We start from the raw sequence: 22,891 nt of genomic DNA on the forward strand, positions 1-22,891 counted from the left end.
TTTCCTTGTTTTTCTTTTTTCGGGGATTCTTGTAGCCCGAAGATCTCTGAAGTGCAGAGCCAACAACGCCTTGGGAACGGCAAGTCGACGCAGTGCACAGGGGTTTGGTCCCAGCAGTTCCGATGAGGGAAACTGGCCTCAAAATTTAGGGAGGACCGGTCAGGCCTCGAGGGAGTTGCAGAACCACTACCTATGTTTCTGAGCATGTTTGTAGTCCATGGGACGTCGGGAGCAGCACACTGGTCGGCTTTGTTGCGGTGCCTGCAGATGCAGGGGCATAACTCCCTCACTCCAAGGAAGTTCCTGGAAGAAGCACAGACACAAACGACAAAGAAGACTTGCAGAACAGCGAGACAAGGAGCAACAGGAGTCTTCCGTGATGCAGTCTCGGTTCCAGGCGTAGTCCAAGTGTCCAGACGGTCAAAGAGTGATGTGGTTTCAGGCTTGAGTCTTGTCCCACAACGAATCTGAGGACTCACCCACAGGTAAGCCCTTAAAACCCTAGGAAGGGGGTTAGGACGACTCGGGGGTCCCTCCCAGAGGAGAGGCTGAACAGACTGGAGGATACTCCCATATCCTTTGTACAGTTTTGCGACAGAGCGGGAGCCAAGGGCTCCCTGAACTGGTTCAAACTGGAGTGTGCAAAGAGGGCACCAAATGTGCCCTTCAAAGCTGTCTGTGGCGCTGACAAGTACAAGCAAGAAAATGAGAAGGGGAAGAAGGAAGAGGGCAGACCATTGGAGAGAAAGATGGGGAAAAAGGAAACTGTGGAAAAATTGAGGAGAGGAGGTCCAGGAAAAAGAGGGGGAAAGGCAGGAAGTAGAGGAGGAGAAAGAAAAATAGGATAATTGTAGAAGGGGGAGGGACATAAAGAGAACAATGCGAGAGAGAGAGGGTGAGAAGGGGCGCATGGGAATGAGAAAGGAAGGAGTGGGAGTGGAAACGAGAAGAAATGAAGAGGAGAAAGGGGGCTTGAGAGAATGGGGCGGGGGAAAAGAGATGATCCTGAGTGCGAGAAATGATTATAAGAAGAGAAGGCGGGAGAGAGGGAATGAGGAGCTGGAGAAGAGAGGGGAAATAAGATGCACTGCATAAAAAAGGAGATAAACGAGAGAAGACCTAGAAAGATGGGTGGGAGAAAGAGGAGGAGTGTGGTAACAAGAGGATGATTGGGAGATACGGTTGTAGAGGAGGAGAAGCATGAAGAACAGCAGGTAGTGGCAGAGATAGGATGAGAGCAAGGGACAATTGAGTGAGAAGAGAAAGATGGCGCTGAGAGGAGAAAAGCAGATGAACGAGGAAATAGGGTACGAGAGACGAGAATAAAAGAATGTGCGAGAGAGGAGAGGGAGATGTGTGAGCAAGAACCGGCAGGAGAATGTGCTAGCGGAGAACCAGGAGATGGGAGTGAGGCTATGAACGGGGGGGTTGAGTGACTCTGCAAGGGCAGCTAAAGGGGTGTGACTAGGGGCTTGGACAGAGGAGAGTGGGTGCAGAGGGGGTCGGTGTCACGGTGAGTGGAGAAAGCTGTGACATGTCTACATCTACCCATTGACCCTTCCGAGGAAGTCTTACCACAGCCTGCAAATATGTGGTACCCCCTAGCTCTCCAGCATGAGCTAGATGAATCTTGTTACAGGAGCTCTTGTGAGAAAAGAGACAAAACAGATGAATCGCCCTCTAAGGAAGGTCTTATGGAAACTCTCTCAGAACTACTGAAACAATCCGTGTTGTGAGGGTGCAGTACAACAGGCTGTCACTAGGTGTGCCTTGGGACCTCCTTTGGCCAAATATGCTACTGCACCCTGTGACATGGCTAGGCAAAGGGTATGGTGCAGTGTGAACACTTCCAACTGGTGAGCTGGGGATCCTTGTTTGAGTCAGCTGTCAGGCTCAACATCCTGTGCTGATTGTTTAATTTCCGCAAGCCCCTTGCTAGGTGCGCTATATAAATAAAAGTGTTTGTTAAGTAACAAAAAAACAGCAAAACAGCAGTGGCCTCGGAGAGGTGGTGGGGGCCTTCGTGCAATGTTGTGTGAGGGGTGAGGGGAGGCCCTGGGAGATTAAGGAACCTGAAGCAACTGATGCAGTGTTATGGGAGGGATGAGGGGGAGGCACGTAGATAATGCGACAGAACTAAGTTTCATTGCACAAGTAAACAGACGTTAACAAGCAAAGAGGCAGGCCAACTAAAGAGAGTTCTCTCTAAGTATAAGTAACATGAACAGTAAGAACACATGTAAGAGGGGCAGTCCTTAAGGGAGGATACAAAATTCCAAAAGGAGGGACTACTAGGTGTATTTACCAATGAAAAGTCAGCATTTCTAAGACCTCAACAGGAACCAATGGAAAAGATGGATGTTTTTTCAAGCCCAAATCCTAGATACTGCATGTCTCGAAGAGACCGCACTGCCTAGGCGAGATCTAAAAACGAAAAAACAGTCCCTCAAGAGAGATATAGAAGCTCTTATCTCATGGCTGCTGGGGCAGCGAAGCAAGAGGGGGCATGAACAGTGAAGCAGGACTTTGTGTACTGCACTGAACTTTTATTGGCTGGAGGCATGTTGTTCTTTTTTCCTATGTTTGATGACAGTATCTGCCAGCATGGCTCGCGTGTGGGTAGGGGTGGGGGGCGGGGGTTGTCGCACAGGAAGAGGGAGATCAAAAATTTTAAAATGTTTTTTTAAAACCTACCTTTACAAGGGCAGTGTGTGCATGACTGGTTTGGGCGGCCCGAAAGGCGCACTCAGGAGTGTCTTGGCGCACTCAGGAGTGGGCAAACCACTCCTCCCCTGCCCTGAAAGAGCAGAGCAACCCCGCCCGCCCACAATGCAAAACAAACATAAAATGGTAATAACTACAAGTTATTACTATTTTATGTTTTGACTTTCTCGCACTGCGAGAAAGCAGTGGGGCGACGCTCCTCTGCCCTAGTGGAGGAGCCGCTCCTGTTTGATGGGAAATCGAGTTTGGATTAATGTTCTGTTTGGCTGCTGGGTAAAATAAAGAAGAAAGTACAGCATAATCCTCGCCTCCAGTCCTCACATAGAATTTGAAATTGGAGGCTAAAAATTAAATATCTTCAGACTGATTAATTGGCACAGTGCAAGTGCATCAAACAGAATGTAGTATAGACAATGAGTGATCTTAACTGAATTTAGTAGAACTTCAACCTTCTCATTTAGATTACAATTTTTATTTTGTTTTCTTTTATATATTTATTAATTAAATAAAATATTTAATCATGTGTGTGATGAATGGTTGCATATTTTTGTATATTGTTTGGCAGTTCAAATTCTAAATTGTTCCCAGGCTGGGGCCCACCGTTTCCAAAAACGACTGAGTATGGAATTCCAATATTGAATCAGTGGGGGTTGTCGGATCCCAGTAATGATTAAGTGGGGGTCCGCAGGAATCAAAAGGTTAAGAACCAGTTTTCTAGAGAATAAGCAGTTAATGTAGACATGCATTTTCATATGTGTAAAGATTTGGCATTTGGGCAACACATTTTTGAAGGGGCCACTTGATATTTCTGTTTTCAACCGACACCAGTGCACACTTACAATTACAACTCTTTGCTATTTTATGAATCTAGGCAATGCCCAATTCTATAGTAGGCAGGTATTGCTAAGTAAGGATAATTTCCAAAAGTATATCGTCCTTTAATCCCTTGGTCTGCCTCGCCTTGGTATTGTCATCTTGGTCAGCTAATCTTGAAAAATGTATCTATGGGCCTTGGCCTCAGGCTTTTGTGAAGCCTCTTGTCATAATTCACACCCAAGCTTGGGCAGCCCAAAATAGAGGTTAAGGAGCTGAAAAGTGACCAATTTATTTTTTAAATATTCTGGGATTTGGGTTTTACCTTCCTGACATCATTAACTATGAAAACTTTTCCAAAGCACATGATTACTTCTGCTGTAATGCATGTGGCCTACCGCTTGCTTACCAGTTCTCACTCCCTGGTAGAAAACCAGAGCAAACAATGTATATCAGTTTAGTTTGGAAAAAATAGAAAGGCCACTATCTCTTTTCTGCTATCCTTTCTTTTTACATAAGTAATAGCAGTGGTATGAAAAATACAAATGCTCCAGGAGGAACTGGGTGCACACGGAGCAAGAGAGCCACTGAAAGAACAGCAGTGTAAGGACTTAAGACTCAAAACCCTTGTGATTATCCTTGCGGTTCAGAAAGTGGCCAGAGAAGGTTACTTGCCTGTAGCACTAGATTTAAGAAAGAGTTGCTCCAGTTGTTTCCTCCTTCCCTCCTTCTCTCACTCTCTCTCTTCCTAGGTGCTAACAGTGTCTCACAAGCTGTAATCCATGCCCTCTGTTCATCTTAAAGTATACAAAAAAGTGATGGATGAAATCCTGGACTTAATCTCAGCCACTGATAATCACTTGGGCCGCAGTCCCAGTCCATTGTTATTTTGCACACAGTGCCATCTGAGTTTGGACCCAGCCATATGCAATTCAGTCTTGACCTTGCTCTCATGGGAACAGTCCAGACCCAACCACCAGGCCAGGTCCTCCCTGAACCAGTTTTGCCCTAGTTAGGGCTCATCAGCCAGGCATTTCATCCATTGCTGTTTTCTCTGCTTTAGTCTAAGTTCACATTTTGTTCCTAGAAACAATTTAGTTTGAAGTATACTACTGTTCATAAAAACCTCACTTTTGACTGCAGAAATAGCTGGGAAGAGAATACATGTGCAATGTTGGGGCACCTGTCAAGGAGCTGCATGTGACTTCCCCATGATTTGAATATTGAGAATTATGGTGTTCATGCCATGGGACATGCTGCACTTATTCCATTGTGGCAAGATAGCAGACAGTGTTTTCTACTGCCTAGATAACTTGGGCTAGTTTTGAACAGTGCTTAATTTGTAAAACATTTTCAGGGCCTTCGTCAGCTCCTGTCACTGTCAGCGCCACAAATAACGGAACCAAGACAACTACTAAACATCACACCCTGCAAGTGTAACAGTTCAGATTATTCGACGCCCCCCAAATCTATAAGAAGGGCTTGGGCGGCAAGTGTTGGTCAATTTTAATGTATATTGAATTAATAAACAGCTGTTGCTGTGTTCATCTGTAATTTAGACAAACCGTGCCACCATGTGGCAGACTGTCATAAGTGCCGATGTTGACAATTAAGTGCTGGAGCCGATCACTGGAAACTACTGGCTCAAATTAAGCACCTGTTTTGAGATTGGCGTAGTTACTTTTTCAATAATAATCTATTTTCTCCTTGCATTACCTTCCCTTCTTTTCCCAGAATCACTATCCACTTCTCATCTGTTGTTATACATGTCTGTGTTGTCCACCTCGTCCCTTAACTGTATTTCCTGCCTCTATGTGCCTTGCTCCTATTTTTACACCTGCTCTGCTTTTACCTTTAGTACCTATGCTTCAACTCTATAGTCTTTTTCTTCTGTGTGTAAAGCTTTCCCCTGTCATTGCACCCTTCAAATGTTCCTACCGCTTTTTTCACTTTAGTAGATGTATGTTTTCCTGCCTCTTATTTTCCTCTTCTCAATTGGTACCAATCTCTTCTTCCTCACTCAAGCTGCACACAAGGAGTCCAGTTTTGATGTGATCCTGTCAGGCCTGGTGCAGAGCAGTGCTGCAGTACACAGCTCGGATGTACTGGCAGAGATAGCACGGATTCTGAAGCCCGGAGGTCAAGTCCATATCAGGGAACCAGTGTCACCGTCTGTCACGCCAGGAGGAGGAGGTAAGAAAGGCTTTGGTGTAACATTTGACTATTTTTGCAGTTACACAACAAATAGAAAGTAAGTAAAGACATTGCTTATGCATGAAAAATGAAATACAGTCCTTTTATTTGCATTGTAGAATCCCTCTCGTATTTAGTCCAGTGTTTAATTTGCTTTTTGGTCACTTGGTAAATAGTTTTTGTTTTTTGCTAACAGACCTGGGAAAAGTAAAGTCTAAGTTCACGTAGGAAATGTAAGATGAACATGTGGTGAAAAAAAAGTCAAAACTTGTCACCTAGTCTCGTATGGGGGAAGGAGGGACAACTACAGAGGAGTTAGAACACCATAAATACATCGGTAAACACTAACCCACTATTACCTTATTTCGGAATAGAACATATTAAATATTCTTGCATGGGGTGTTGAGTGGTTGTTTAATTTTAACAAGTTAGGCTGATAATTAATTGAAAAGGCAACAAAAATAGACTGTGAAGAAAGTGATAACCAGATGAAAAAACTTTTCAGTATTGAAACAAATGTTGATCGAGTAAATGACAAAGATGCAAACATATGGACACAATACCTCTACCCTTAAATGTGCATATGCTGTGGACGTCAAAGTGTTTTCAATACTTTTAAATGTCTGTTGTGATCCTACAAAGCAATTTGGCACCAACAGCCCACTGTTCTTTGTTATTGTGCTTTGTTTAAAAGAAAGTCATTGTTGTCTGTTTAGGTTTGTTACAATTTTACACAGTTTGTTTGTAGGCGTGAGCGCACACACTCTGACTAAGCATTATTGCTAGTGGTCACAAGCAAGTGCAGTGGTCCAGTTGGAATTGTGAGCCTGGGCAGAAAAAGAGGAACATTAATAGGTCATGAGCAATGTACAGCAGCTAATGCCATTCGAAGGAGGTCAATAAGACTATTAGCACCCTTGTGTCCTGCTTTAAATTTCCATCCTGCCTCTTTTCCCTCTCCGCAGCAGTCTTGCTCTAACGTTTTAAGTTCTACCATGCCCTTCTCCTATATGTTCTTCCCCCACCTTGATCTCTCTAGCTGCCCTGCTTTCTCCTGGCCCCTTTATATCACATTTCTGTACTGCATTTGCCAGCTGTTCTTCACCATAAAGCACTGGCACCTCTCTGTGCGTCTTCCCTGTTATTCATCCTCACACTCATTCTGAACCAGTCCATCATGCCTCACTCCGCATGACCAGCACCCCAAAGCACACCGCCTCCCCTGCCAAGGTTATATGGCTTGATGCGCTACAGTAGCCAGAAGGTGCTTGCCAGCAACAGTAGCTAAGGGATGCATCAAAGTGCTTTTTATGAGTTTAGAGAAAATTAGAATAGTGCTAATGTTCCATTCTGATGGATTCTGTCATCTTTGTTTCTTCGTGCTGTAGGTAATGAAGGCGGCGTAAGGAACCCAGCCCAGCTGTCCTCTGCACTGACCCTCTCCGGGCTCACAGATGTGAAAGAGGTTCATTTCACTTTTGAGTCTTTCCTACTTTGTTTGAGAGCCTATAACTTTAGATACAAAAACAATTAACGTTTGCTAAATTAATATCAATTTTCCCGACCGGAAGGAACTGGCTTGTGGTACATAATGTTCTGTTATTTAGTTTACTATTTGAGTGAGGAGTAGCTACCTCCGATAGATGGGGGGCATTGTATTTATCTCAACACCATCTTGCCAACTTCCGGTCTTCCTCAGCCCAACAATAAGTCTCTAAGGGATGTTTCGGCGAGTGTTGAGGGTTACCAAGGGCTGACCAAACACAATACATTTATAAGCTGGAGACCTTTTCTGTACCACAGCTGGCCAATATGGATAACTGTATACACCTGATTTCATAAGCCATGACATATGTCTGCACACCCCATGCATGCTAGCTCTGCCTGAGCTCCCCCCCCAAACAAAAAACTTGTTTTACTTGCATCTAAAAGGAGGCTAAGAGAATTCTCTTTCTAAAGAACCACCCATTTTGTGGAAGCTTGCAGTGTGTTTTTCTCAAAATAGTTTTTCTTTGAGGGAGAAGAGAAATGCAATTTCCAAGCAGCCGTAACTTCTTATACTGGTCAAAGCAAATTTGATTTTCTTAAAAATTGTACTGAGGTGTTGTCAGGAAGCCTCCACCTGTACATCTCCCAAAAACGCCCTACGCCCTAAAGGACCTTACTCTTGGCCATTCTTCCCTACAGCTAAGCACTAGTCAGTTCAGCATCTCCTGGCTCCCTGTACAGTACAACCACCGACTGTCACATTGCAGGACTATGTCATTTCTGGTAGGACATCATCTCCTTCAGGCACTTTGTGTGATTAACCTTCCTTTTAGATCCCTCTTTCCCACTCCTGGCCAAACTGGTAGCTCCAGTAACCCAACTGTAATCAATAATAAGAATTTCTTCGTGCCTCAGATTTGTCACGTGGGCCATTGGTATATCAATTTCCCAACATGTATTTGCCACCTTACTTAATGTAGCTTTTTATTGTACTTTTAGTTAACCGAGAAATGCAATTGTACTATCAAACTAAGCAACCATACTTAAAGATTGCTATAGCTTTTTTTAAGAAACAATTTTGATCTCAGGCTGTATAAAAGGAGTACCAACCATTGGTGAAGAAAAGCTTGTGCTCAATAGAGTATGTGAAAAATACCTTAATAAGTTAACTCCACGACCACTGACGTTTTGAGGAGTCTAGAAGTAAAGATGAAGTAAACCCGCTGGTGCACAGAATAACAGATTCAGGAGTAGTGTGCCCAATAAACAGTGTTGTAAAGCTGTCTAATGTGAGCTGAACACTGGCAGAGGAAACCTCCTGGTAACCAAGTCTGACCCCAGGTTAAGACCAACTTGGCAGATGTAATATTTGCAAACATAGATTTGAATACTTTAAGCAATGGAGCTTAGCACAAATCTTTGAAGTCCGATGAGCATTGGTTGAAGATAATGGTGTCTGTGCTAGGCGTATGTGAACATTTTGATTTAAAATAGTAGACAAGCAAGTAGTTAGTAATAACACAGGTCAAAGGTAAAACAAAACGAATGCTTTCCAGAAAAACATAATTTTGCATCATAAATATTATGCCTATGTTAACAAAAAGGTTTCTGTTATGGACAGGGTCAAAGGCGATTAGGTTGGCTTTGTGTTTCATTTGTGCGTTTCATTATTGTGGTTGCAAAGTGACTGGGTCTTGGAGTCGGAGAAGCGGGCTTCTCCATTGAATTGTTTTTTTTAATAAGCTTTATAATGAAGTGAAATTTAGTGGTTGAATTGGGGAGAGAGTCATGCTTGGGAGGCACAGAGATTTATTTCAGGTGGACGAGGGACACAATTGGTTGGAAGTGTTTGCATTCCATTAATGGTTATTATTTTGCTAGGTGAAGTGAGTTGTTGGGAGACATGGCCAGCCTCCTGTCACTTGGCAATAGGTGTTACTATTTAAATTGAGAAAAATATTTGTAATGCTCCTTATGGGTGGATGCGGTTTTTGAAAGGCAGAAATGGTACTCTGGTGATGGTTCATACCCTCCTTCCTTTAACTAAGGAAGTTCCTTAAAGTCAAGACATCTTGGCACTACAATAAAAACATTGTTTGAACATTTAGAGAATTGGAAATTTTGTATAATTCGAAATTTTTCTTTTTAGGTTTAATGCACATTTATTGCATTTATCTATTTACCCATAAACAAATAGTAGAATGTAAACCGAAAACAATATCTCAAGATTCTCCCCTTTCCCAAATCATCCACCCCCTCTAAGTGCCCTCCCCACTCCCACCTACTGCATCTTTCGTGAATTCCACCAGTGTCTTAAGTGCCTCCGTTTCACTCCTTAGCATTGTTCGAGTTGAGGGGGTGTTTGTTCAATGGTCTGTGGTCGAATTGTAAAGTAGTAATAGTCTAGCTTAGAAGGGTCCTAAATCTTTAACACTCTGAGCTATTTAGGGTAGGAGAGATCTTTTAGTCTGTATTTAAGAAATTTGAAAGGCGACTCCATTGTTTAATCAAGTCTTTTCTTCCCCGCTTGCTACTATGAAGCGTTTTCCATTCCTAGAATACACCACATCTTTTCTATCCACTTTTCTCAGAGAGGGGTGATTGTTATTCCCAAAGCCTCAGGATTGTTTGCTTAGTTGCGAGAAGTAGGTGAGAAATGAGCCTGCCCCGAATACAATACAGAGGGCGGAAATCTGTTTCAGGACGCCCAAGCAATATTACCTCAGGGCACCTAGCTACATCAGACTTTTTCCTTTTAAATTGCTATCTTTTATTAATTAATTAATACGGTCTTTAAAAAGTATTTTATTTTTTTCCGGCAAATCATTTGATCTCTGATATTTTGCCTTCTTGTGATGCATGCATTTTCTATTTTAATGTTTTAACCAAACTCTTTCAGTGTTGCTTTAGTACTATTTTGTAACAAAATGTTCATTTAGATATGTCGGTTCCCTGACTAAAATGATCTGAGAGCTAGCCAACTTAATCTAGGTTTAATGTGATGAAAGAAACATGTTATTAGACCTGCAAGATCACACACGCCTGGCTCTGCAAGGGTGAAAAAAGTTTCCTGGATACCTGGCTCTGAAAGGGTATTTGCATAAACGTAATCAAACTTGGAGACAATAATTCAGGGAGGATTGTTACTCTTGAATTCTCATTATGGTTTAGATTATTTTATTTATGTGCACCTTTGAAACATTGCTGTTTTTAGTTAGAAAAGCGCACACTTACGGTCAGAGTACTGTTTGCTGTATTTATTTGTAAAGAGGATAAAAAGGACAGGGCTCATCACAGGGTCTCAAGTACTGTTATGGACACATCAAAAATGCAAAGCCTGCCGTTTGCAGGCCTTTTTGGTGCTCGCTGCTTTCTTATTTCGCAAGTTGTTGTTTTTAGGTCTCGCCTAGGCAACGCTTGCACTGTCTCTTCGAGACATGCTGAATTCAGGATATGTCTAACAAAGGGAAAAGCCTGAACCTGTTTTATTTTGGTTGATGTCTTCCAATTAACGCTAGATCAAACAATTTCTTTTAGTTTGAACCGGTGCTTTATTTATACCTTTTATTTAGTTTTGCTTTAGTTTTTTTGTTGTGTGCTCAAAAACAGAAAAAGACAAAGTCTAAATACAGAAAGTTCATATGTACATTTGATTCACAAAACATTAAACGACGATACTGCGTTTTGAATACACAATATGGACAAACATTAATGGGAAAAAATCATAAACAAACAACCATCCAAATATGTTGATAATCTTATGTTTAGCAACAAAGTCTAAGTATTATTTCATAGACATTATGAAAATATTATGTACATCATAGTTTAAATAAAGAAAGAATGGAGAAACACAGGGAACACATCAATGTCTAATACATGAGACCTTTCCTCTATATATAGACAGAAAATTAATTCATATTTCCTCCGTGTTTCTATCATGTATCATCATAAGCCAACGCGTTTCGAGTCTCTAATATTGAATAAGCGGACTCTCATCAGGGCTCTTGAATTTGGCAGCACTGTTGGTTTCTAAAACATAGGATGTGTAAAAGAAAAAAGAATGTTTTAAAAAAATGAATAACTATAGCTCCCTTCTTATATATTATCTTTCTCTTTAGTGCTGGAATTCGGTAATTGTACCTTAGTAGCAGTATACTTCTTGTCAGCTCAGGTGTTTGTATCTGCATAAAATAGAAGGCCACATTATGGAGTTGTCTCTATCTGTGTTAAAACGTGCTATTTACTGAATATAGGCTACTAATAATGTCTTTAGTGAGCCTACCTTTTACTCCAGCCGGAGTTACTTCGCTACATGCATCTCAGCTTGTTTATTATTTCACAAGGCATTCTGTATAAAGAATGACAGGCCATTAGTCAGACGGAAACTCTAAAACCTCGCAAATGGGTTTAATTTAGAAGCTTGTGGCTTACCTGAACGCTGTGTTTTCATCTCAATGCAGGCGATTGTGATTCGGAATAATTCTATTTTCAAGTGCCTTTAGTGTGCTGGAAAGGAACATCACGCTTAATTAGCACAAGCGTTTCTTACATTATTCAAGCGTGTCGGGCGGTTTGCACTAAAAGCCTACCTCAAATATTTTGTGTGAACGATCGCGTCCTCCTAATTTAATTTTCAAAGTATCTAGCGCGTCTTTCTGAAACGAAAATTAAAAGCGCATTTCAGGCATGGAAATACTGCTGATCTGAACGCAGGGCAATGGAACAAAGCTTATTACCTTATTCAGTGTGTGCTCACTCTCATCTCATTCTTTGCAGTAAGGCACTGGCATTTCCTAGTGGAGACCACTTAAAAATGGCTTTTGGCTTGGGTCTATGGGAATTGTGGTTTTTTGATGTTTCATTAATCCATCTAGACTCACGAGCTTCTGTGTACCAAAACAGTGCATTCTGGGGAATGTAGTGTTTATATTCTTGACAGCTCTGTCATATTATTTAAACCAACTGTAGCGCTATTAAATTTCAAAATAAGGTATGCTTCTTTGCAAAGTAGTAAATTTTCAATGTCTTGTCAATGTTTTTCAAGGTTTAAAGCTTGCCAGGCTGTCCATTTAAACTGTGTTTCGTTATGGCATTTCTCTACAAAGTGTTCAACCATTGGTGCGGTCATGACTCTTTTCTTGATTCTCGACCGATGTTGGGTAATTCTTGTGTTTACCTGTTGATTAGTCTTCCCTATGTAGATTTTTTACAGGGACAAATTATTGCATAGATAGCATTTTTTGTCTTACAGTTTGTTAACTCGGTGTGTTTCCATCTTATGTTGTCATGGACAAATTCTGTGCCTTCAATGGTGTTCCTGCAAGCAATGCAGTTACCACATTTCCGGTGGCCTTCGATTGGTTTTAAGTTCCATTGTGCCAATAAGTCACTTTTTGGATTGGGTACAAAGGTGTCGGCTCTGATTGTTTGTTGGCCAATGCTTGGATTTTTCTTCCATGCAAAGAGTGGTTTAGGAAAGGGGCATTCTAGGTTTTCTAATAAATGCCAGCTGTTCAGAATGGTTTGTCTAAATCTATTTGTATCTGGGCCATACGTTGATACACAAACTAGTCTTTCCAAAGTTTTTTTCTCTTTTGTTAGAAGACTTTCTCGGGGCGTGAACCGTGCTCTTTTGGTAGAGTGTTACAGCAATTTTTTCGAGTAGCCTCTCTTTTGCATTTCCTTGCAAAAAATCGCAGCATGTAGATCAAACTCTGACTTCGTAGAGCAATTCCTTCTAATTCTAAATAGTTGCCCTTACGGGAGGTTTTCCTTTAAGCTCTTTAGATGTGCACTTTTGAAGTGTAAAACTGTGTTCTTGTCTGTCTCCTTTTTATATAGTGACGTCATCAGTTCATTTTCCAAAGGTTTCACCTCCACATCCAGGAAAGTTAAATTGGTTTTGCTGGATTGTAATGAGAATTTTATATCTGCATGTCTTGAATTTATCCATTCATGAAAGGACGTCAGCTCGGTGTGGCTACCTTGCCATAGGAACCAGACGTCATCAATGTATCGTAGCCATTGTATTATGTTCTTTCTGTAAGGTTTGTTATTTTCAATGAATTCATGCTCGTACTGGGCCATGAAGAGGACCGCCATCTCTGTAGCAAAGGGACATCCCATGGCGGTCCCCTTCACTAGTATGTAGAATTGATCTTCAAATTTGAAGTCGTTTTTTTTCAATGCCGGGATAGGTGCATAAAGCTGCACCTACTTACCGACCTTCTTTTTAATTGGCTCCCGTCGCTGTCCTTTGTAAATGGTGGCTTTTCATTGGTCATTAGGCTTAGTAGTCCTTCCTTAGTACCGCCTTGTCTCGTCTTGTAACCTCCCATGAGGACACCCCCGTTACATGTGTTGTTACGCGGGGGGCGTGGCCGAGCCGCGGGCTAAGATGGCCGCGCGGTGCTGAAGCTCCGCCGTCGGCCCAGCACAATCGCATATGTCCCCGACATCCTGACGCGAGTAATGGACGGCGGGCGCTGCCGCTACACCTCCTAACCCCCGAGGCACGATCCGATGTCGGTTGAGCCACGATCTCGTCGGCGGCGGCCTGGAGGAAGATCGGACCCGGTGGCATGCGGCTGCAAGATAGCGGCCTAGATCGGCAATCCGGAGCCGCGGCGGCCGGCGCGGAGACGGGTACCGTGAGGGGACACGAGGGGGGGTTCGAACACCTGGGTGCGGTCTGGACGGGGTCTGCCCTGCCTCCTCCACTGCTGCTGGTACGGGGCCGGCCGGGCGCTCGGCATTAGGTCGGCGCCGCCGGGGCGGCCTCGCTCGCTTCCATCCCTCGGATCCCTTGCTGTGCGGACGAGCGGGGTCGGGGGTGGGGGAGCGGGACTGCCTGCCTGTGGTGGAGGGGGGCAGGCTGCCTCCCGGTTTGGACCGGGCGCTTGGGTCGCTCCTGCCCCGTGCCCCGGGCCCCGGGCCCATCTCTTGGGGCGCCTTGTGCTCCGGTTGCCGGGCGGTCTGGCCTCCTTGACCCTGCGCTTTGGCCTCCGGCTACACGGCGGAATCCGAGGGGCCTACACAGCTGAGAGCGGCATGATCTCCTGCTCCCGCGCCCATTGGGGCTGCTGGGACGCCGCGCAGGGGATCCCTGGTCCGGCCCAGAGGGGTGTCTCCGGGCCGGCCTGACCTGCACACTGCTGCGACCGGCGCAAGAGGCTCAGTGGGGTCGGGGCAAGCTTGATACAGCGGGTGTGGCTGCGACATCTGGAGGCCCGCGTCGAGTGGTGGTGGACTGGGCTCCCTGGCTGATCTGGCGCCATTTCGACGAGTAGCCGACGCTGATCCATTGAGGGCTGGCTGGAGTCAAGTCGTATGTGCTGGGGCATGGGTCATAGGGACCCGAAGCAGAAAACGCTGTCGTTTGACAAACCGGCTGAGCAATCATCGGAAAGGCCCCCCAACATGGCAGTGCAGGGCGGGGGCATGCCCGGTGGGTCGGCGGCTCGTGCCTCATCTCCAGACTGGTTGCAAGAGATGAGAGCTGGGTTTAAATCCATTGACAGTCACTTTGACTCCTTGGACAAAACGCTGGAAACAATGGGTGCCAAGATTCAGGCCCATGATCGGCGACTGGATGAGGCGGAGGCCAGGATTTCAGCCATTGAGGATGGCAATGCGGAGGAAACCAAGCGCATAGATAGGCTGGAACGCATATTGAAAGAAGTGGCCATTAAGAACGAGGTCTTGAATCGCGCAGTCATCGCAACAATGTACGTATTACTGGGGTCCCGGAGTCCACAGCGACGGGCCGGCTGGACGTGTTTGTGGAAAACCTATTGACTGACATCTTTGGGAGAGACTCCTTCACATCAGGCTTTGTGGTGGAGAGGGCGCATCGCTCCCTGGGGCCACGGCCTCAACCGGGGCTCCCTCCTCGCCCGCTGATAGCCCGCATCATGAACTTCCGGGACCGGGACACTGCTCTACGTCTAGCCAGGGAGAAGGGAGAAATATCTTGGCAAGGTTCAAAGCTCTCATTCTACCCTGACTTCACCGCTATGGTTCAAGAGGCCCGTCGGAAATACGCTGGAGCGAAGGCTGCGCTCCGCAATCTCGGCCTGAAATACGGCATGCTCTACCCGGCGCGGTTGCGGGTTGAGGTTGACGGCCGGGTTAGGTTATTTGACAATCCTACTGCGGTGCAGGACTTCTGTCGCGCCTACCGGCCAAATAAAAGCCCTCCACGGGGTGGCGGAGGTGGTCAGTCCCCCCCACCCAGTGGATCGGCGGCCAGCCAGGATTTGTTCACGGGCTCTGGGGTTGGGTGAGGCGGGGCCTATGTCTGAACTGTGTTTATCTCATCTATTGCAATATGGGGACTATGGACGATCTTTGTTAAACTGTTCTACATTGCTGGGTTGATGTCGGGTCGTTGCCACCCCCCCTTGGTGGAAACCGCTGGGAATCATTTTGGCCATGATGCTCCGTTTGTTACTGTTTGACTGCAACTTTCGAGTCTGTTTGGAGCTCTTTTTTTTGTTTGCAGGTGTGGGATTGCCTGACGTTTTGTGGTATGGCTGGGCGGGGGGAGGTGGGTTGGGGTAGGGTGCTTAGATCTCAGAAACATTTCTTGGTGTGAACTAAACTTGACGCTATATGTTGGTGATGTTGTCCCCTGGGTCCCACTGCTTTGTCTGATGGTTAGATGGCTCGTATAGGCTTGACTGAGAATCCCACAAACTTATCATTAATGTCTTGGAACGTAAGGGGCCTTAATAACCCACGCAAAGGCAGACAAGTGATACATTATCTGAATAGACATCAAGTCGATGTTGCCTTCATTCAAGAGACGCACTTACACTCCACTAACAACGCCCGATTTGCGGCGTCCTGGGGCACGCACAGGTACTTTGCCAATTTTAGTAATTATGCTAGGGGTGCGGCAGTGCTGATTCACAAGAGTCCCGTTTCATTGCCAGCAGTTTATTGGGGACAGGGAAGGGCGCTACTGCATAGTGAGAGGGGTGCTGATGGGACACGGGATAATCCTGGTGTGTGTGTACGCTCCCAACACTGACTCCCCGGACTTCTTCCACGCGCTTGCCGCCTGGCTCGCGACTCTGGAACCGGCTATGCTCCTAATGGGCGGCGACTTCAACCTACTGCTAGATGTGGGATTGGATAGTACCTCAGAGGCCGCTGACTCTAAACCCAGGGCGCGGCGCACCCTCAGAGAACTCTGTCGCCAATTTTCCCTGATTGACATATGGCGCAAACGCAACCCTGACACCACTAACTACACACATTTTTCAGGCCAACACAACACCTAGACTAGGATTGACTACTGGCTCCTTTCCCCGGGTCTATTCCCTGGTTCCGGACTTTGAAGACTTTTCCTAGAACATACTCAGACCACTCTCCGTTTTACTGTGTTTGGATGTTCCTCGCCCTGAAGGTTTTGAGCTACCATGGCGATTCCCGAGTAGGGCGCTCTTGGACGACCTATTCTGTCACGAGGTCACTGAGGCGATTGAGGACTATTTTGCGCTCAACACCGGCTCGGTGGACTCATGGGCCGTGCTCTTGGAGGGGTTTAAGGCATACATTCGGGGAGTTTGCATAGCGAAGCATGCTGGGGTCTTAAAGGCACTGCGCACGTCGCTCACTCAGCTGGAGGTGCAGTTAGAATCGCTAGATGTGGAGGCGGGACAAGCAGCATCAGAAGACGTGTTTGCTAGGCGGCTGCGCCTCCTGTCCGGATATAGGGAGGCCGCGGATAGAGAGATTCTATATCTAGGCAAATACCACACTGCACGTCGTTACGGTGAGGGAGACCGGCCGGGGCGCACATTGGCGCAGGCTTTGCGACCGCCGTACAGTAAGTCCTTCATAGCTGAGGTTAGGGGCGAAGACGGGGTGCTCCGTACGACACCCTTGGAAATCAGGGATGAGTTCCTGTCCTACTTCTCGGCGCTATACACGACCAGACAGAGTGACAACTCCTCGGAGCGGGAAGACTACTTATCTGAAATCGCGCTGGTGTTTCTGGAAAAGGGCATGCAGGAATTCATGGCTGAGCCCATAACGGTGGCAGAGGTTCGAGGGGCGATTAAAGTATTGCGGGGCTCCTGGGCCCCGGGTCTCGACGGCCTATCAGGCGATTTCTATAAGGCATTTTCGGATCTGCTGGCACCCAAACTTATCGAGGTGTACGCGGAGGCCTTGGAGCGAGAGTCACTCCCACCCACTCTTAGCAAGGCAGTCATTATTCTGCTTCCAAAACCAAACAAAGACCCGGCGCTATGTGGGTCATATAGGCCCCTTTCGCTATTGAATATTGATTATAAGATTCTTGCCAAAATAGTGGCCAACAGACTGTCCCAATTGATGGAGTTTATTATTGCGCCCGCTCAATCGGGCTTCGTACCCCATCGCTCGACGTCATTGAACTTGCGGACTTTATTTACAGTATTGCATAGAATAAACCCTGACACACCCGCGGCGGCCATTCTCCTCGACGCCGAAAAAGCCTTTGACTCATTAGAATGCCCTTTTTTCATCTCCGTAATGCAGCGAATGGGCATGCCGGCTGGCTTTATTGCCACCACGCGGCTCTTATATAGTCGTCCCACGGCGCGATTACATATTAATGGCACCTTGTCGCGCCAGTTTGCTCTTACACGCGGCACACGTCAGGGCTGTCCGCTATCTCCGCTACTGTTTATTCTCGCCATGGACCCACTAATCCGGCACTTTCAGGAGCGACACCTGCACAGAGGTCTCCAGTTCCGGACGGGTCCCCTGTTGGTCTCCCTCTATGCCGACGACACCATACTGTATGTCAGAGAGCCTCAGTTGAACCTGGCTCCCCTACTCCGTGAAATACTTCGCTTTGGGCGCCACTCAGGGTTGGGTATCAACTGGCATAAGTCTATAATTTTCCCTTTGACTAGCGGCACCACCCCTTGGCAATGTGAGTTTCCGCTGGAGTGGTGCTCGGAATCGGTAAGATATTTGGGCATCCACATACACCAGAGCACGGACGAAATTATCCGTCTTAATTATGGATGCGCGATTGCAAGGCTTGAATCGCAGGTGGACAGTTGGCTGCGGCTTCCGCTTTCCATGGCAGCTAGAATCGCCATCATAAAAATGATAGTGCTCCCCAAATTTTTGTATCTTTTTAATAATATCCCCATTCTCCTCACCCGAAACTTTTTCGCCTCCTTGCGGTCCCAGTTGATTCGATTGGTCTGGGGAGGAAACCACCCCTTGATCCGCTGGAAGATCCTCATGCTTCCGCACGACAGAGGCGGCTTTGGTGTACCGGATCTGTATTTATACTATCTGATTGCTCAGTGTGCCCATGCCTATGCCTGGTATCACCCTGACGCACGGATTCCATTTCTTCGTCCGGAGGCGGATTTTGTGCTCCCGGGCCGCTTGTCCGCGGTATTGCCCTGGGGCGTGCCTAGAAGTCCGGTGGATATTCAAACGGTGTCCACCACCAGTTGGGCCTGGAGTAGGCTATTGCGCTACTTGGAACAGCCCGTTTTATACTCCTCGTCCCTCCCGTTGCCGAATGAGGGATGGCTACCGGTCACTGGCGAGAAACTTGTGCAATGCACCTTAACGAAGTTTAACCTCACCAAGATCGGTGAGTTATACCCAGGCGGGCACATATTCTCGGTATCGGAAGAGGCACGCTTCAGTGATGCCACTTTCATGGATAGATTCATCCTCAACTGGCTTTATTTTACAGTTCGGTCGGAAATTAAGGGATTCCCCCTTGAGCCGGCTTCTTTCGAGCCACTTACTCTCCTCATTGAGAAGGATACAGGTGCACATATAGTTTCTAAACTGTACAAGCTATGTGTGACACAGATTCCCTGCTCGGATGACAAACTACGTATGGCCTGGGAGGGGGATTTGAGTAGGCTGATCACGGAAGAGCAGTGGTCAGCCTGCTGCAAAGTCACAAATAGGATATCGCTCAATAGTCGCCACAAACTTCTGCACTACAAGTTCTTACGCAGAAGCTACATGACGCCGGATAAACTCCATTCCCTTGATCCCAGGCGACCCCACACGTGTTGGAAGTGTGCCTCCCCTCATGCTGATTTTGCCCATATGACCTGGACCTGTCCGAAACTGCAACCATACTGGGCACAGGTACACGAGGTCCTGGGGGAGATGTTGGGGCTCACACTGGTTCCTACCCCGGAAGTGGCGTTGCTGGGATACACGGTCAACTTTCCCAAGTCAGTTAGGAGGCTTGCGTCTCTGGGCTTTCTGTTAGCGAAACGGGAAATAGCTCGGTGCTGGGGTAGCAGGACGGCCCCCACGGCTAAAGCGTGGCTCACGGCTATGGCGTACTGTAGCCTAAACAGCGAGGTTTACTCAAGTCTACTTCCCACCATAGTCCGGCCAAAAGACATCTGGGGCCCATACAAAACATACATCACGAATCTGCAAAGCTCCACCCAAGCACACTCCGACTCAGGAATAGTGCCCACGGGGGTAGGTTAGGACTTGCAGTGGTGAGGCGGAGCGATCTGGTGGGCCTTGGGGTGGAGGTGAAACTACGGACTCCTTCACTGCGGGTATGGGACTATGGATAACGCCTGGGTTTGACATGGCAAAGCTGAATGATGGGCTCTAATGTACTAGATGGATTTGGGGAGGCTCAGTGCTGCATTGTTTGCTCCCATGGGTTCTGACGGAATATATTGCTGTGATGGAGAACGAGAAGTTGCTGCCTGGAGCCAGGCTCTAGTATTGTTTAAGGGCAGGGGGACATTATTATCGAAATGTATTTTTCACACTCAAGAGAATTGTATTCAGCGCAGAGATCTCTTTATTGTTTGTTTACGAAATATAAATAAAGTTTCAAAAAACAAAAAAACATGTGTTGTTACGCTCTAGGTTTTAATTACAACCTCAAGGCACTATTTTCTTTAAGGTCTTCAGACAGGACACTCACTTGGTCCTAAACTAGGTTGGCAGTTGTTACTTTTCTCGCTAGCACATCTCACATTTATATTAGACCTTCGATTAAAGTTCCCTTCATCAGCTCCACATAGGGTACAACCTAATCCGAAATCAATATAATAATTTTTTTATCACATTTCAAAGCTACTAATTGTATATATGGACATAGCTATTTGAATGTACTTGTGGTACTGTCTTGCAGGCAGTGCATTATGGGTAGGGTGGATTTACCATATCTTCTGCAGGGTGCAGTACCATATGTGAGCAAAAGTTTGATGCTCCCTAGGGCCCTCTAGGAGCAGCTTGCAGTACTGCACCTAAAGGTGGCACTAAGGAAGTGGACCTTTTGCAGATTATTTTTGAAAGTTTATTGCAGGTTAGAGTTCTGCTTCAACAGGGGGTTACATGCTTTCATCAAGTTTTTGACTACTTGGAGACCTTGGGCTCGATTACGATGTTGGTCAGTCCCGACAACACAATCACAATGCAACCACACATGGTGCAATCACATTCTCCCATTTCTCTATGGGAGCTTGTGCTGCGGCCTTAAACTAGCCTTAGCACAAGCTCCCATGGAGAAATGGGAGATTGTGTTAATCCCTATACTGCGTGGCAGGCACATCAATGTGCCTTCCACACAGTGCAGGGATTAGCCCCAACCAGAGGCTATAAGGAGAAGGGTGCCCTGCTAGGGGCCCCAAAACTCGCTTTGTCGGGCTGTGACTCCTCAGGATCGTATGGTGCTATATATGGTCTACCTCCAGATAGCCCCAAGGTCTGATTTATTTATATATATATATATATTACCTACTGGCGGTCGCCAGTAGGTAGTTATAGTTAGGAACACGTTTCCATAGGAAATCCGCAACATTCTATTTTGAATAACTTTGGCGCCGGTCGACGAATCCTCGCGAATTTTCCAAAATAGGTGGGGCGCTCCGCTCCGCTCCGCTCCTACCCTGAAAGTCTCGGGGGGATTCGTCAAGCGGGGGCTGAGATAAAAGAGGGGTCCCAAAACGCGTTTTTCCCATGCATTTTTCCATAGGACCTTTAGACAGGGCTACAGCCCGAACGGCTGAACAGAATTTAATGAAATTTGGCAGAGAGGTAGTCCCCAGGTCAAGGAAGTGCCTTTTGTAGGTTTGGTGTAAATCTGTTCAGTAGATTCTGAGAAAATAGCCTTTAAATCAATATATATATCTGTGGCAGCTTACGGTGCGCTTACCGTGCGTTTACCGTAAGCTTACCGTACGCGTACGGTGGCGTGCGCGAGCGCGATTCTGATTGGCTCTTAGATCTTAGTAAACATTCGAATCGGTCGAAACCAGGAAGCGGCGGCCGCCATTTTCTCTCTCGCTTCCTGAGTTGGGCAGCAAAAACGAACCCCAAAAATGTGTAAAGAGGCAGTTTCATGAGATCCTAACCACCCAGCATTGATACAGGGGTCCCCAAACCACCCCCAAGCCCCAAAAAAAAAAAATTTTTTTTTCCGGAAAATCGCCGATTACGCTTACCGTACGCGTACGGTAAAAAATTAAAAAAAAAAAAAAATTATCCACATTCTCCCCCCCCCGTGTGCAAATGGTGCCTGAAGGGCACCATTTGTTCATGGCATAAAACATGTAAGAAGTTAACAAAGAATACATTTCACAAAGATGCGCAAAATATGTCCCCCATGTGCGCACGGTGCGCGAAGCGCATCGTGCGTACATGGCCCATCCCGCTTAACGTGGGCGCACCGCGTGACCACTGTGCGTGCACAGCACTAACTGCGTAAAGTGGGCGCGCGGTGCGCGAAGCGCACCGTGCGCGCACGGAACGAACTGCGTTAACTGGGCGCGCACGCCACGAATGGCGTAAAGTAACTTAGCATTTAAAAAACCTTGCACATTCACTGAAAAAACCATAGGTTTCACACATGTTATAGTTAGCTGGACATTTTACTGATAAAAAACCAATGAAATTCCCCCGTTATAGTTACTGCAGGCAACTATAACTCACGCGACCGCAATCTTCTGCTGATGACATATGTGTCTTTATGAAAAAAAAATATTTGTAATATATGTAAAGCTAAAATTTAATGGAAGAAGACATGGGCAAATAAGTGTCTAAATACAGTATTAGCATCAGCAGAGGATTGCGGTCGCGTGAGTTATAGTTGCCTGCAGTAACTATAACGGGGGAATTTCATTGGTTTTTTTATCAGTAAAATGTCCAGCTAACTATAACATGTGTGAAACCTATGGTTTTTTCAGTGAATATGAATATATATATATATATATATATATATATATATATACACATACACACACACCTCTGCACTCTTGTTCAATTTTATATTGATTCATACAGTTTTTTTAAACAGGTGCATTTGAAGTACCAGCAGGACATTAATTCAGCTCTTGCCGTATCAATTTAATATGAATATATAACAAAATCTTGAATTTAAAAAAACAGTAACAATATAATCAGGAGTAAACAGCTTGGTGTGACAATCTTCCTTTTAAGCGTTGACCCGGCAGCCTTGATGGAGTGATCAAGCGGGGGAAGTGAAGGATGAGAACAGCAGGGAAGGAGATCTGCAACAACAAGGAATATCGTTGAGAACACTAGGCTTGTAAACGTATCCTAACACCACCCCTGAACGCTACATGAATCCTAGATTACCTGTAAAGAAAAAGAAGCTGAGCTCTAGAACAGTGCTATTACATGAGGTGAGGATCCA

At 45.8% G+C, this 22,891-nt stretch overlaps 2 protein-coding genes across 6 annotated transcripts in view; one reads left to right on the plus strand and one right to left on the minus strand.

The window, feature by feature from the left end:
- Positions 1-22,891, plus strand: part of CIAPIN1 (cytokine induced apoptosis inhibitor 1) — a 169,119-nt gene that overhangs the window by 77,526 nt on the left and 68,702 nt on the right. For all 5 annotated transcript variants that reach the window (XM_085639167.1, XM_085639166.1, XM_085639164.1 and 2 more), the window contains exons 3-4: positions 5,563-5,730; positions 7,119-7,195. In XM_085639167.1, the coding sequence (XP_085495293.1) occupies positions 5,563-5,730; positions 7,119-7,195 (245 nt within the window). The remainder of the gene's footprint in view (positions 1-5,562; positions 5,731-7,118; positions 7,196-22,891) is intronic.
- LOC146775912 (C-C motif chemokine 22-like) overlaps positions 22,618-22,891 on the minus strand; it is a 97,499-nt gene continuing 97,225 nt past the window's right edge. The window contains exon 4 of the transcript XR_014972312.1: positions 22,618-22,745. The gene's annotated coding sequence lies outside the window, so the exon portion shown is untranslated. The remainder of the gene's footprint in view (positions 22,746-22,891) is intronic.

Source organism: Triturus cristatus, chromosome 12 (assembly GCF_964204655.1).
Source record: "Triturus cristatus chromosome 12, aTriCri1.1, whole genome shotgun sequence".
In the NCBI taxonomy this organism is placed as follows: Eukaryota; Metazoa; Chordata; class Amphibia; order Caudata; family Salamandridae; genus Triturus; species Triturus cristatus.